At 38.8% G+C, this 15,616-nt stretch overlaps 1 protein-coding gene across 5 annotated transcripts in view; it reads right to left on the bottom strand.

The window, feature by feature from the left end:
- Positions 1–3,260: 3,260 nt before the first annotated feature.
- The window catches only part of DOCK4 (dedicator of cytokinesis 4), a 223,790-nt gene continuing 211,434 nt past the window's right edge, over positions 3,261–15,616 (bottom strand). For 3 of the 5 annotated variants that reach the window (XM_036400465.1, XM_036400466.1, XM_036400469.2), the window contains 5 exons: positions 15,127–15,294; positions 12,927–12,999; positions 10,375–10,488; positions 9,405–9,466; positions 3,261–6,372 (listed from right to left, as the gene is read on the bottom strand). In XM_036400465.1, the coding sequence (XP_036256358.1) occupies positions 5,947–6,372; positions 9,405–9,466; positions 10,375–10,488; positions 12,927–12,999; positions 15,127–15,294 (843 nt within the window). In that variant the 3' untranslated portion in view covers positions 3,261–5,946. The remainder of the gene's footprint in view (positions 6,373–9,404; positions 9,467–10,374; positions 10,489–12,926; positions 13,000–15,126; positions 15,295–15,616) is intronic. The other 2 variants (XM_036400467.1, XM_036400468.1) reach the window with 1 other exon arrangement.

Raw genomic sequence — 15,616 nt, 5'->3', positions numbered from 1 at the left:
TCTGCATGTTCAAAGTAGCAGGTTATGACTTGCTTTGATTTTGCTTGCTTATCATCATGCAGCTCAGGTTTTACAGCTATAAAAAGTCCACTGAATTATAGCTTCAGGGGGATTGACAAGATGTGCTTTAGTTCTGAGACAGAGCTTGGAGGGGGAACTGTAGATGGAGGAAAACTCTCCTTGGCAACATAAAAAGCCTCTGTCCAGTGTGCACAATCTTCCCTTGCTGAACTTAATGGCCTGAGAAGAGCACAGCACAGTAATATTTTGTTGCTTCAACTCCTAATACACTAGCTCAAAAAAAAGTTGAGTTTATTGATATGTTTTGTTCCTTGTAAAGTGTTTTGTGCTCATGTTAGAAAGTTTTATTTTTTTCAGATGGGACCAAATTCATTAGGTTCCAGCTGCTTTCACCCAAGTCCTCTTGGACACATGCCATTTCTAAAACCTTGGTATGAATCTTCAGATTAATTCTACTGGGTGTTGTATCACATCCTTGGATTTACCACAGCACTCTACTTAAAAAGGTGAACTGAATATCTCAAAAAGAAGCACAGAGGTCAGGCTGCATCAGACTCTGCTCCAGCATACCTACAGCAAGCCCTCCTCTCACAATACAAGGCAAAAAGAGATTGGCACGGGAGTTCAGATGGACTGCTGCCTCTCCAGGGCATATTCAGAGTATAAGGGCAAATCATTGCATAAGTTACATCCCTTGAATGTAATGTGGCCCAAAGACCCAGAGGAATGATCTGTCAAATCAACTTAGGCTCAAAGTGTAGATTCAGCATTTCTTCCCTGCCCCTACCCATGCTCAGCAACCCTAAAATAAAACTTATACGCTGCCTCCACCCTGCCTGTCTACCTGGCATTACTTTCTCCATGAAAAGATCAGGAACTAAGGCAAAAGATTCCCATTTATAGGACACACTGGGACTGAGCCTCCCCCTTTAGCAGAGCCTGTTGGACATTACCTACATCCCATCTCCTGATTTTAGTAAATTACTTTAGTCCCTGTCCTTGAGCTATTGCTCTACCTGTGAACACAAACTCCTTGGAGAATAGCTTTATGGGTAAACTTCCCCCTCAGCTTTTGTTCCCAAAGCCCTTGCTTATAAGTCCCCCCTGGGAACAGTTGATGTGCTGCATCCCATTCAGGCTGTGCTTTTGAAATATTCCCCACAGGAAAGTCAGAAGTAGCTCCTTGCTGATGGTCTTTCTTTTGAAAAGCAAGAGGAAACACTTCAAGGGAAGTCAGTGAGGTCAACAAAAACCAGCAGCAATAGTAGTCTCTTATAAATAAGCAAGAATGTAATGCAGAGAGTTCTTCTGTAGAATTTTCCAGAAGTAAAATAAATTGGAATACAGAAGTGGATTTAGTTCCCATAGCAAATCAATGATGTAAAACATTTAAATATTTAACCAAAATTTCAGCAGCTTATGAGCTATCAGAGAAGCTATTTACTATGAAATTTTGACATTAATTTGCTCCCTAAAATACTGAGATGTTAATTGCAAAATGCACTGCATCAGTTACGCACCATGGGTTAAGAAAGTAACTGTTTAGCAAAGAAATATTTGAATATTTTTTTGGTCTTTGCTATTTAGAAACTCTTTGCCTTTGCAACTCATGGCAGTCAGTCTTCTCTATCCTCTGGTTCGCCACAGCAAAAGAGAAAAAACCCCACTGCAAGGCCTTTGTAAAATAAAAACACCCTCTGTTTTGTCAGGACTTCCAGTTTCCCTTCAGCTCATCCAGTAGTTAAGCTGGTATTGCATTACACTACAAAATACCCTAAAGAAATGTACTTGGGGTGCTTCAGTTTCAGGTAACATTTCAGTTTCTTCCACCACTTCTCCTGGCTGAGTCAAAACAGACTTGGATGAATTGTCAGGCCATCAAGGGTTTTGCCTAAGTTTTATTTGCACCTTGTTTTTTTTTCTTTTCCCCAGCTGTTGACCTTCTTTTCCCTTCTTCTAACAGTCTTCCTGGGATGAATGTCAGTCATTAAAGAGGAGATCTGAACTATGTTCTTAACACAAGTTCTAACCTAGGTAAGTTTGCCCAGCTTTGCCTGGAAGACTGCATCCCCACTGAAGTCTGACAGCCCTCAGCCTGTCAAAAGAGAAACATTAAGTTCCTTACTAAGCAATCATTTTTTAAAAATATATTTAAGGTTATTTCTTCAGCAGCCTTATTTTACCACCCATGAAGAATCCCTAACCTGTGCTTATTGCACACATGAGATATGCAGCTCTAAAACTTTGCTATTGCTGAGATTTGAATAGTTTAGCTATTTAATTCCCAATGTTTTTGGTTGTTTTTCTTTTTTTTTTGTTAATGTTATCCAAACTAATCATTCTAGTTTCTTTTATGAAGTATATGTCAAAAGCTGAATTAAAATGTCAAAGAGAAGGTAAAGACAAATTAATATGAGAAGGGCTTTCTCCCACATAAAAAGTTCAAGGTGAGAATCTCAAGAATCCAATGACAACCATCCTTCCACAATATCCCACCAGATAGGACTTTGCCCTTTGGCCAGCATATGTCAGGGCTCTGCCTGAATCATCAGAAATTCCAGCAACCAGCAGAGTTCTGGAGCAAAGATCTGAATCTGTCAGCACCTGGGTTTACTGAAACAATGCTGCTACATGCCTCACTGACCACAGTTACATTCAAAACAAGATGCTTTTCATCATTTATACCTCAGGCACTGACTCCTGCCTATTGGTACGTTTTTGCTCTGTCATTGTTCTTTTTGCAGGTGCTGTTTTGCTGGACAATGAGTGAACAGGAAGAATGGTCAGGCAGGTGGGCAAGGTGCCACTTTCATGTAGAAGATTTTCATTATACCTTGTTTCATGTGAGCAGGGCCATAACTGCACTGCCCTGAAACCTTTACTAAGAGGGGTAATTTCAGCTTTTGTGCTTCTTTCAGGGCACAGCAACTGGCCTGGGACATCATAACTGAGTTCACTCACACTACAGAGCTCTTATGCCATCATGAGAACCAGTCTGAACTGCGTCATTTCAAAGCCAGGCAGCCGAGTTTGAGGATGTTTCTCTGGCATCCCACAGACTCCAGCATCTCAAATATGGTACTTGAATACAAGATTATGTCACCTATTACGAACACACTGGTTAATGTTCAAGCTATTGAGAAGTAAGAGCAACTTGTTCCCATTGGTCTTCCTGTATGAGCTTCTGAATTACTCACCATCATCCGGAAAGTGATAAAATTATATTTATGACTACTACATAAAATTCAAACAAGACCTTTATTTACATTAGGTTTTCAAGCAGTGGGTGTTGCAACATACATAACAAAATTTCATACTACATTTTTTATAGGTAATCAGGTTGAAAAACTGATCTACAGAATCAATTTGTCAAAACTGGCTAAGCAGAAAATGTGTTAACTCGGCTTAAGAGTACCCTGTCAATTTTACATCATTTTCTATTGTTTAGAGTATTTCTGATGTCCTGGTTATAAAAACAGAATGCTCATGCACGTTAATTTATAGTGAACTCTCTAGTAAATTTTACATTCTTCACTTGTTCAGAAGAGCATATCAATACTCTCCCCACCTTGTCTCACAAAGCAAGTATGAGTCCAAATAGGGAGAAAACTCAGGAGATTTTTAACAAAAAAAAACAAAAAAAAAAAAAGAAAAAAAAGATTTAGCAAGACAAGGAGTCAGAACTTTCATTCTGTGACTAAGTGAATTAGAATTTCTCATTCTGTAGAAAAAAAGTTGTACGGTAAAGATTAAGCAAGTTCTTTTATTTCATACTAGCATTATGCAGCAACCAATATGAGTGTCTAGGTAAACAGAGACTTTGTGAAATGTTTTGCTGCAAAGCTGACCAGTAATGCACACAAATGATAAAGTCATCAACTCTGCTTATTGCCAGAAATAAAAAAAAAAAAAGGCTTCAGGAGCAAATAACACTGATTCATACTGTACTGTGCTCAAGCACTAGTAAACAAAATCTATTAAATTACATGGGTGGAAAAAAAATCCAGAGCAGCTTTGTTATCTTACTTGTGACACCTTATTTAAATTTCAGGCATTACTTCTTTATATCAGCATAAATATGTAGCCTTCTACAGGTTTTATGATGTGGTTACAGACATAAAAATGTTATAGTAGAAAGCAAGAGCTAGTTCAAGGAATTCCAGACTTTGAAATCAGCAAGATACAAAGCTAAAATTCATATGTTCCTTTTCAAGTTATGAATACTTTCACTAAAACATAAATATTTTAACATATATTATTTTTTCTGACATTCAAAATTGTAAAGTCAATATGGCAGAATTATTGTTAAAAGCACATATTTACAAATATTCTTTTTTCCATACATAAAGTATTTGGCATAATTATAACAATCTTACTGCATACACAACTGTTTGCTTCTTTTTCACATAATGGTACACTCCTTATTAAAATTTACCAATTATGTACAAAAATACTTGAACATTTATTATAGAAAACTTCTATAACTACTGTCAACAGCTTGTAACTGCTGAAGGTTTAATTGAGAGAATATAAAAAAGTGGTCACTTTCTTCCAGTTAAACTATCAACAAATCAAACACAGCTAAGATCAACATGAGCTTCCCAACAAAAGAGGGAGAATATTTTTAACAATATGATTTAAAATGCAGTTCACACATCTGTTCCCAAGCACATTTAAACAGTCAATAAAAGAAAGAGGATACAAAACATACATACAGAAGGTGCTTTTTTTTTCTTTTCCCTCCACATTCCTATGTCTTGGCATTAGCTTTCCAGAGCTCTTCAGATGCCAGTCACTAAAATACAACCTAAGGCCAAACACCATTCTCAACAATAAAGATGATGGTGATGAACTCAAGCTAAAAAGTAAATCAAAAGCTTGGCTCCAATGGCTCATACACATCCAAGGAACTGTTCAGAATTTTTGCTAGATTTTTACAAAATTATTAATGACCTTTGCAATTAGCTTTTGAAATATATGGATTGTAAACCAGCCATTTCTATTTTTAAAAATTGGCTTATTTAGTGAATTGCCTTGATAATAGTGAGTACTGACTCTTGTACACAAGTTAAAGGAACAATTGAGTTGTACCTATTTCATACACAGATTGTATTTTAGGGTGAACTTTCAAGAACAGCAGAGAGCATTCACTAGAAAACTCCTAGCTTTAAAAAAACCCAAAACTAAAACAACAACAACAAAAAAATACATTAACCAGAAGAATAAAAGTAAATGCACCTCAAAAAGAAAAGGGATGTGTCAGGTACATACACAAATGGCACAAAACTTTTTCAGGATTCACCAGAATGGTGCTGTATGCTGAATGAGATACAGGTATTTTTCCATCTTAAAAGTAACATAAGCCAAGTGTGTGTTTCAAAAATTCCAAACCACATTCTTACAACAGTCCTCTGCTGTATAACTTGCATTTTATCTCAGTTTTGCCACATACGTTTGAAATGACCAACCTGTTCATCAGGTTAGAGAAACAACTTTCAGCCTACTTGCAGAAACATCCTAGTCTACAGACTACTTTGTTAGAAAGCGTGCATTTTTCTCTAGTAGTAAAGATCCAGTCAGTATATTCTGCATTTTGTAAGAAGCATTCAGCTAACTCAGATGAGAGTTGTAGGGTTTTAGATTTTTCAAATAAAAATAAAGTACAAATAAAAGCATTTATCAGTATTCACCACCATGAAATTTTAAAAAAATCCTCTCATTCATGCTTCCTGTAATATCTGGCAACCTAAATTAGTAATTTCATTTCAAATGTGCAACATAATATTAATAAGCATTTTGAAATTACTCAAAAGAAAAGGCGGACAAAATATTAAAGTGCCTAACTAAATGACTTTTACCATTTTTAAAAAATATTATTTCTTAAACAGTAACGAATGTGTTGCAATTAAATATAAAAGTGGCTTCTCATAGCTGAGAGACTTTGCGGGGCAGAGGCCTGGGCCGGGGAACCTGCTCAGTCCTCCTGCTGCTGTTTTCCAGGTTGTTTGGCCGAACCAGCTGTGGCTTGGGTGGCAGTGCCGGGGGGTCTGCGGCGGGCGGGATGGAGAGGCTGTGAGGTAGAGGAACGGGGCGTTTCAAAGTCCGCTCATACACGCTGTAAGGTGGTGGGGTCTTGCTTTCTTTTCTCACAGGTTCCTCAGAAATGCTGTAGCTTGGGACAGTCACTGCTGGTTCGCTGCCTTGGCTTTCGAAGCCTGATGTTTCTGATGTGCTACATCGGCTGAGCGAAGAGATGCCGCTGCTGTAACTCCCTGACAGCGCTGGGGAGTTGGATATGAGCCCCGAGGAATGATACTCCACTGGAGATGGTGTGAATGATTGCACAGACCCCTGCTCAAAAGAAAGGGCAGAAGAAGAATTTACCTGGCACCCAGGAGGGAGAGTGTCTCTCTGCTCAGACTGAAAACATACATAGGTACAGTGCACGTAACTCTGAGCTTTGATAAACAGAAATGGTTGTGTCCCTGTTTAATCAAGACCTGGTAAGACACTGATAAAAAGCTCATTTCAGTAGTGCCTGGGAACACCTTAGATAGTGGACACGCTAGTAATTCATATAAGTGGAAATAAAACTGCTTTTAGATGTTATCTTACTATCATAATACCCTGGAAAAATCTGGAAGTCTTCAGAATACAGCCTTAGTTTTCCCAGCTGGAAGTAGAATGCATCACTGGGCGCAGGGCATACCTGGGGGTATCCTGCCCCCTAACGCCAAAGCCCAGCTACTGCTGCTACTGCAGGCTCTCATATCCCAAATTCAGTTTCCAAAGCTTTTCCTCACAGCTTTTAGTGCATTGTCATGCAGTGAAAAGTGAACTTACATCATGGCATCGTTTCTGAGGGTACCGTAAAAACAGTGTTGGGGGAGTAGCACAAAGCAGATATCAAGGTAAGAGCCACTGCTGGGTGCCAGCCCCCTTCTCTGCTGTTCCTGATCCCATTTGGGGCAGCAGCAGAATGGAAGGAGATTACAGCATCACCACCCTTCCTCTTCCCCATTACCCAGGTGTTCCCTAGACATACAAACACAACACACCACGTGTGCCTCAGGGACAAGGGCCATATGGAGGGCACAGGTGGCCAGAGGCTGCACCAGCAGCCTCACAGGTCAGTGACGGATGGTGAGGGACCAGGAGCTGAGGGCCCAAGCAGCAACAACAGTACTGATGACAAATAAAAGGCATGGACAGTAAAGGCCTACCTAAAACCACTGAGCAGTTCTAGTCCAGTGAAGCAACTTCAACTGAAAATTGTCAAAGGTTAGCCCACACTTTCCAAGTTAAAATTTTTTTGCAATGTATCTACTTATGACTGGAGTCATCTGACACAATCCTGACTTATTGGTCTCAAGCCTCAGGCTAAAAAAGGGATGGAGAAATTAAAATAAAGACAAATTTCTCACTCCCATTCTTATTAGACTGGTTGATGCTCAGTTGCTCAGCTTGAGGTGAGGGTGGGAGCCATGCAACAAGGGATGGGAGTGGAGGAGGAGAGGGGCAGGGGTGTACAGAGCTGGCTGCACTGACTTTATGTGTTGAGATAATTTTAGTTATCCATCTAGGACTGGATCCACAGAGCACTGAAATCAATGGAGAAAAAAAATTTCATTTATATCAGTGGGTTTTTTTCTAAGATGGTTTTCTCTGGTAGCTCACTGTTAGAAGAAAGGCTAAAATCTGAGCCCTGTGTGTTGCTGTGGAAAAGCAAAGTGAGTTTTATTTAAAGCTCAACACCTGGTGAAGACATTTCAGACTTTCTCTGGAGCCTGTTTAACTACTCATTTCATGTTCCATTCCTCTGAATGTGAGGAAGCTCCAACTGCACTCCTACTCCCACAAACATCCACGGTCAAGGCTTTCAAATAAATTATCTATTTGGCTCCAGTTCCAAGAACACTGGACACTTGGAGTAAGTGATCATATATAAGATTTAGGACCTTTGCTTTTGTCATCAGAACAATGGCAAATATGTAAAGCCTGCATGGGTAACCACTTAGTTCTGGTAAAACAGCACAGACTACTTTTACCAGTAGCAGTAACAGTCTAGACACCAAACAGTCTGGAAATTCATGGATGCTCAAAGTGAGATCCAACACTTCTCAGAAGTATTTTGGGCCAGCATCGCTCTTCCAAGCAATGGAAGAGCATTTGTAAAATGCTTAAATTCTGTCCAGACCTATAGAAGAAGAATGTTAGGACAAGCTTCAAACATCTCTAAGAATCATCAGTGGTCACGCCAGTATGTGTCCATTAAGGATGAAAAGGAAGGGTCACTCAGCTTTGGACAAGATGCTAATGTTCTAAAGAGCTTCCTAGGAAGCAATTAGGGCAAAACTTGGGATTGGTGCTCACTTCAGCAGAATGGTAATAGGACTATGGGGCACTCTGATGGTCAGCAGAATTGCTTTGTTATGAATTTGGACCACTGTGCAGACACAAGTTGTAATGTTACAGGCTTATGGGAAGGCAAACAGGACAATGAGTGTAGACTTGTAATTAGGGACCTCAAGGGGAAAAGAGATACTTTGGGGTGCTGGTCTCCTCCTCAGGCAACGTGTATCTCTGCAGTATTAGGCATTGGGTTGCTGAGGAGTTACTTTGGCAGGGCTGCTTCCCTCTCTCTTTGCATCTGAGTGCCTGAAACACCAGTCATGCTCCTTTCTATTTGCTCTCCTTCCATGTGGTTGACTCTTATATTTCTACCTGCAGAATCATCTCTGCTTCAATGGGGTGGCAGAGGCTATCCCCAAGACCAATGACAGGCACTCTGCCAGCACCAGGGTTCGCCTGGAATAAGCAGGCTGCGTGTTTGTGTGCTCCAGTGCTGTGGAAAACACAGATTTCCCAGTCAAGTTTTCCAGAAAAAAAGCAGGTAACAGTATGTGGGTACCAACACATGCAAACATCTTGAAACAGAAATGAAATCTGCTCAGTTTAGCCTGGATCTTAAATTACTTTGGATGTTTAACTACCGGAGAAGAACCAGTGCTTATTCACAGCCTATACTTAATGTGTCCTACTGGCAGATGTCAAACTACTTGCATCTTCTTACAACCGCCCTGGATGATCCTGCAGAGGAAAATGGGTATTAAAATGATTGAAGCAGGAAATACTCTCTAACGAGCCCTCTAATCTAACAGCTCTGAATGCTGGAACAATAAAACCAATGGGTTGCACAACAGGTTTTCCTGGCACCTCCCCTTCTTCCATGCTGGAGACAGAATACTGGTTTTTGTACAGTATATGATAAGAAAAAAGAAAACATAATATAATCCCAAATAATGCACATTAAATATATACCATCTACCCCACAACACATAAGATCTGTCTCACAAAGGCAATTCACTGCAATAAGACAGTACCTTCATTGGTGATCTCCCAGCAGGAGAAGGGGAAACGGAGGCTATGTGTCTTGCTGGTGATGCTGTAAAGGTAGAAGGATTTCAGTGCACTTGTGGCATTAGAATTTTCACTAAGAAATCTTTTTAAGTGGATAGTAGATCATTTGATACGTGAACATAATCTCTAGTTCTCTTGGTCAATGGCTGTAAATAGTTTTAGAGATTTTGTTTATTTTGCTTTGTTCTCTGGATTATCTTGCAGTGCAACCAAGTATAAAAAATTTCTGCATCTGCCTTTTCTGACAAATTTTATATCACTTTAAATTGATTTAGAATCTACTAAATGATACCAAGTTAAAAAAAGAGTCAATATAACAACTTTTCCCTTTTTGTTCTTAAGAACTATATTATGTATTTGTAAGTCAAATAAGGAAAATAGAAAATACATAATATACTTTTATCAAACATTTACCTCCAAATATACTAGAAACGTGACTGGACAAACTCAGAGGCTGAAGTATAATACACAAAATGTTTACTTCCTCTTTTGAAAACAATTATATTTATAGTATCACTTAAGGAGCCTTTCCTTTAAAAGGAAATTAATCTTTTGAAAGGCAAAATGATTATAGTAACTGATGTACTTTCATGAATGCTGTGCATTTTCTGGCCACTAAAATTCTTTGTGGTTAATGATCATTTCTGATTGCTAACCTCCAATTTTCATAAAATCAAAAGACTAAATTTGATCATCCTTCCTCATACTAACATGAACTGTCTGAAACTGCTCATTCATTAGTGAAGGGGCAGAGTATTGGAAACTGCAGAGAACATTAATGAGATGAAAATACCCACAGAGGCAGTTCTACAGCCTTTCATGTAAGAAATCAAATAATAAGTTAACCTGCTCAAGAAGTTAAACATCAAACAGAGTGGAAAGAACCTAAGCCCTCGAGTACTGGAGCTTTACCTGAGATGTCCATTAACTCACCAGTCTGTGCAGGTCTTGGTGGTACAGGAGGAGATATAAGCTTTCCACTTTCTGATGTGTTTCTGGCTTCCTTCCCACTGTCCAGGCTCCAGCTGCTGGGGGTGGTGTTTACAGCTGGAAGAGAATGAAAAAACTGTCATAGGCATCAACACTTCCAGTTCTCTGACTTGCTTTTATCCATGAGCGTAAAAACAGACAGAATGCAAACGCCTAACAACATCTGCACCTACAAAGCTCTTAAAGAGCAGCCATCAATGTCATGGATGCCTGATGGATGCACCTGGCCCTTGGGTCAGTTTGTGACCAGCAGTGGCAGCCATCAACAGCAGCAGCAGCTGAGATTGCACTCTGGTGCGCTGCAAATCCAGCCGCAAAGGGAGATAAGCTTGAAGCCTTTTAATATAATCAGTTTATCTTTGCACCAGACTCCTATTTAGAGGTTTCCAGGCAGAAGGGAATAGACTATTCATAAATTGTTCCCATTAACTCATTTTATATACAGAAGGCAGTAGGGAAAGGAACTCTCCAAATTCCTATCGACCTCCTTCTTAAAGCTTTCTGTGCTAACATTCCTGTGTTGCCTGCATAGACTACAAATCCAGAATTGAGAGAAGGTGGAAAGAAGGGTGCAAAATGTAGGGAGTAAAAATTGGAAGAAATTGAAATTGTCTGACAGCAAAAAATATCAAATTAAGAAATCATTATGGACTGAGAAATTTTCTGTACACTTTGTGTCTGTGGTCAAGGATCTCTGCTTGATTATGTAAATTGACTACCACCTTGCCATGCATAAAAGTGGGTGTTTTCTTTGTCTGTTACCCTGATCAGATTCTATGATTTTAACTGAATGATCCCATAGATCATGGGATCTGGAACATCTTCCTTGATAGAATTGGATTATCTCATGTCATCAAGATATCACCAATATTGGAAAGAAGTCAGACAGGAGAGGGCATTTAACATGGGCAGGACAAAAGCTAATTTGAAAAATACAACTCTCATTATGTTTCCTTAAAAACAAAAAAAAGGAGTTGAAAATAACCATTTCAAACCTTCCATTCATTTCCCAAATACTCCACCAAAAAAATCCCCCACCTTAAAAGCCTCAAACCTCTTGCTTTGCCATGACACTTTCCTTCCTGTTTACTTGTTTCAGTTGTGAGTAGAGAATCATATGCAAGGACCCTGTGTTTATTTACAAAGATGAAACGAAAAAGCAAAGTATTGCTGCTAACTGATGGCATCAATTATCACTATTGTAGCAACTCTGAGAACTCTCAGACTGCAACCCCACTACACACCGGATTTAATACAATAAGTATAGTAAAAATAACACTGATCTCATATCTGAAACAATGTTGTTACAGTATAATTACACTTTAGTTGACCCTGTGACCAATGAACAGAATAAACTATTTTCTAGAGGATCATTTCGCTTTGTCATTGCCAAAATATTCAATACAGTATTTGCTTTTTAATGTAAGCTGTCACCCAGCATGGTTTTGCCCTCATCCTAAAAATCACCTGGCACCAGACCTAGGTACTTCAAATGCCTGAATATCTTGACAAGCCTTTTTTTTTTTTTTCTTTTAAGTCATCCAAGCAGTCAGTTTTTTTGGACTGCTAAAGTCTTCAGGAGAAAATACTTCATTTTAACAATGCTCTGATGTACTTGGCTGCATGGGCCAGTGGAAAAGTTTTGCTATTTCCATGTTAAATTATTTCATATGTTTTTCAGCCCTGTGAAAAAATTCCACCTGTGTTTTCATAAAAATGTAAACTCAAAATTACCTACAAAATACAGCTTTTATTAAAGAAAATCTGATTGCTGGTCAGTACTTATTACAGTATATTATTAAAATAGTTACTTTCTATACATTTATTTTACTGTATCCTTTATTCAGCATACCACAAAGGTACCATAATGAAATGATGGAGCATATTTTTGATGTGAGGCACATAATGAAATCATGGCAAACAATTACTATGCCTACAATATTTGGTTTCCCCATGTGCAAAATTATAAGAGGCAATATTTTTTCGATGGAAATACACATATTTCTCATTTACACTAATTAAAAACAAAATCCCCAAAATGCAAGAAACCACAAATTGGTGTTTTCAATCAAGTGTAATCAGAAGCACTCTGAGTTATATTTGATAAATGGAACTTGCAGGTACCAAACTTCAGGACTCTGTCCATCTCTTTACCTTCCCTTTGCCCCAGTCTCCAGACCTGGCTTTTTCCCACATATGTCTCTCTTGAGAAGCAGAAAGGACAGGTCTCACAGGCAGCTTGATGAAACCTGCTGCTCCATCATTCCCTCCTGCAAACTTCTGGGCCTTATTTGAGTGCAAAATTCAGTCCTTCCCTCTTTGACAAAGTGTTTTGACACTTAGATCTATTAGCATAATTTATTTAGTTGGTTAGAATGTTTTGACACTTGGAGATGACAGTATGCTCTCAAAAGAACAGGCACTCTACAGGAACATGGTGGACTAATTTCGTTTCTGTTCTTCAAAGATTGGCATGTTGTAGCATGTCTGCTTACCTTTGTCAGAGCCAGGCAGATTGGAATCACTTCGTGGCAAAGCACCATCTCCAATATGATTAAACATCATTCTCTGTAAATTGAGAACAGCACGGTTTACACATAGCTCCTGCTGTATTTCAGTAGCCGTTAAGAAAACAAATATATTTTTGTTATTATCTTCCCTCATCCCCAGGTCTGCTTAGGAGGCAGAGTGATAAACATCACATAAGAACATAAACAGTTTAATTAAAGTATGTGTATACAGATAGAGAGTAGACTAGTTTTCTGAAAATTGTACACACAGGAATTGGAGGGAGGATTATTATGTACTGAGTTCTGACAGTTTCCAGCACCTTAAAAAACATAAAAAAGCTCATTCCTAAAGAGATATCTTAATAGATTACTTAAAATAATTGCAATAATTTCATTACAGAATCAGGATCTGAACAAGATAATATTCAAGTTATGGCTGTTACCTAAGAAAAGCATTATCTATTGTTTTCCAACCCTGACTTTTTTTTGGTAGCAATCTTCTTACTTCTCTTGTGGATAAGAGCTGACCCATAAAGCATGTTTGTCTTTAATTTTCTTAAGATCCATTTTGTTTACAAATCACAGTAAATGTATGAAAAAAAATCCACCATTGATTTCATTTGGCAGCATTCAGATAATCCATGGGTCACTAGTTCGTCTTGAAAACATATCTAAACAGCATACAGTTAATCCTACAAGTAATTCAGATATACTTTCCAGAGGAAATGGCAACAGATAAACATGCAGTTTTTTCTTTTTTTTTCTTTAAAAGCAAGATCAGATGATCAGTGAAATCCAAAAAAAATCCTGTTATTGTGTCTCTTTCCAGTGTTTACAGAGCACTGTGCCAAGTTGGTGAGGCACTATGCTGGGGTTCCACAAGATGGCAAACCCAGCTGCAAACCAATCATCATTGATCTAATATGTTGCAGCTTTGTGTTACAAAGTGAGGAGCAAATGCTTAAGCTCAATTCAACTTCACTTTAAACATCTCAGAGACAGAATGCTTTTGGTACACTTTGAGCTACAGTAGGTGTGCTGTATGTCATATGAGAATCCTTCTGGTCAGGCAATATCTGTTTTCCTGGAGTTCCCATTAAGCTGAGGTGCTAAACCCACATATATACTCTGATGTGACAGAGAGTGTGATCATATGTTCCTGCCTGGTCTGGATTGAGTGTCACTGCCTAGTGAGTCTGCAGTGCACGAGGATGTGATGGACAAGTGTTGAAGTCCATTTTCTGTTGCAAGGGTAAAGAGCAATGGCTGAAAAAGCAACTGAAATTGGAGGAGATAAAGAGACAAAAGCTGAATGAAATACAAAGAAACAAAGACATACTAAAAAGAATGAAATAAAAAACCATATGGAAGAACAAGAGCAATCACAGGATGTTTAATGACACACAAATAAAAATCCCAAAAATGTGAAATTCAAAAAGCTTCAATAGGAAGAATAGCACCACAAAAAACTAAGGAGGCTTGTTGACCAGTCAATGACAGCAGCCATTCCTCTTCAGAGTATGGGAAGAGCTGGAGAGACACTGTACAACCATTCAGCCAGAGATCACAAAGCAAGCACAAATGGATGTTGACTAAAAACAGCTGTACATAACCTTGAGCATCAATTTCAATGAGGAAGCAGATGAAATACTGCTGTGGTCTTGTTCTGTGAAATCCATCAAACTTCCTTAAATAAGGTAGCTATGGCTTGAAAGACTTGAAGTTCAAGACTTTGCCTGTGAATCTCACCTCTCCTGGCTGAAACACTAATGTGAAAATTGCTTTCATCAAGATGTATGTAACAAAGTAATTCATAAATGGGTGGTCCTTTCCTCAGTGTGAAGCTCCAACCAACGCTGTTGAAGTAGGGTTAGAATGAAAGGAGGAAGGACAAGGAACAGTTTGAGCAGCTAACTTTAAATGAGAGTTGCAGGTATCTCTAAGATATCTCCTTACAATTGTCCTGAAGAATTCTTTTCCCCTTCTTTATCAGAAGGCAGAGAATCAGGATTTTGTTTCTGATCACAGTCCATTTTTACTGCTAAGGGAACAGCAGAGAAAGAAATTTCACCTTTCCCCGGAAAGATATATCCTTATTTACAGTTATAAGGGCAGAAAGAAACCGTCAGACTTTCTCATCTTTGAAATATCCTTCACTGTATGAGCAAGAAGATTTTCTACTTACCCTCTCATGGGACACTGAGGGTAGAGACAGATTGGGAGACTTTCCTGCTGGGCGAGTCTCAGAGAGAGCGGAGACTGGGCCTACGAGCTCCTCAGCCTCCCTTATGCAATCTCGGATAGAGTGGGGGACAGAAGTCGCATTCCACTTGGCAAAGCAAGAGTTTGTAGTCTGGGAGCAAAAACGGGATAATTTTTCTTTGCGGCAAACTGTAAAACCGCTTTACTTAAAGAGCATCTCCTGATCTTTCCTGTCTGTTGTTTTGGCTCCACTACCACTGACAAAGTGCCCAGTAGATCTATCGGCTCTAAGTAGTTCCTGAGAAGTGTCTTTAAGTCTGGCTAAGCCTCAGTATTACTTCTTAAGCCCTCAGGTAATAGCATGAGGCCTTAAACAGAAAAGAGATTAAAAAGTAAATCAAGAGCCAATTCAATAACCAAAGAAACAAGGGACAAGAAAAGAGCTAGTTAGAAATCAATAAATAATTTCTAAA

This window comes from Molothrus ater, chromosome 5 (genome assembly GCF_012460135.2).
Source record: "Molothrus ater isolate BHLD 08-10-18 breed brown headed cowbird chromosome 5, BPBGC_Mater_1.1, whole genome shotgun sequence".
NCBI lineage: Eukaryota > Metazoa > Chordata > Aves > Passeriformes > Icteridae > Molothrus > Molothrus ater.
The sequence above is the reverse complement of the archived record's forward strand: the minus strand, read 5'-3'. Positions and strand labels throughout refer to the sequence as shown.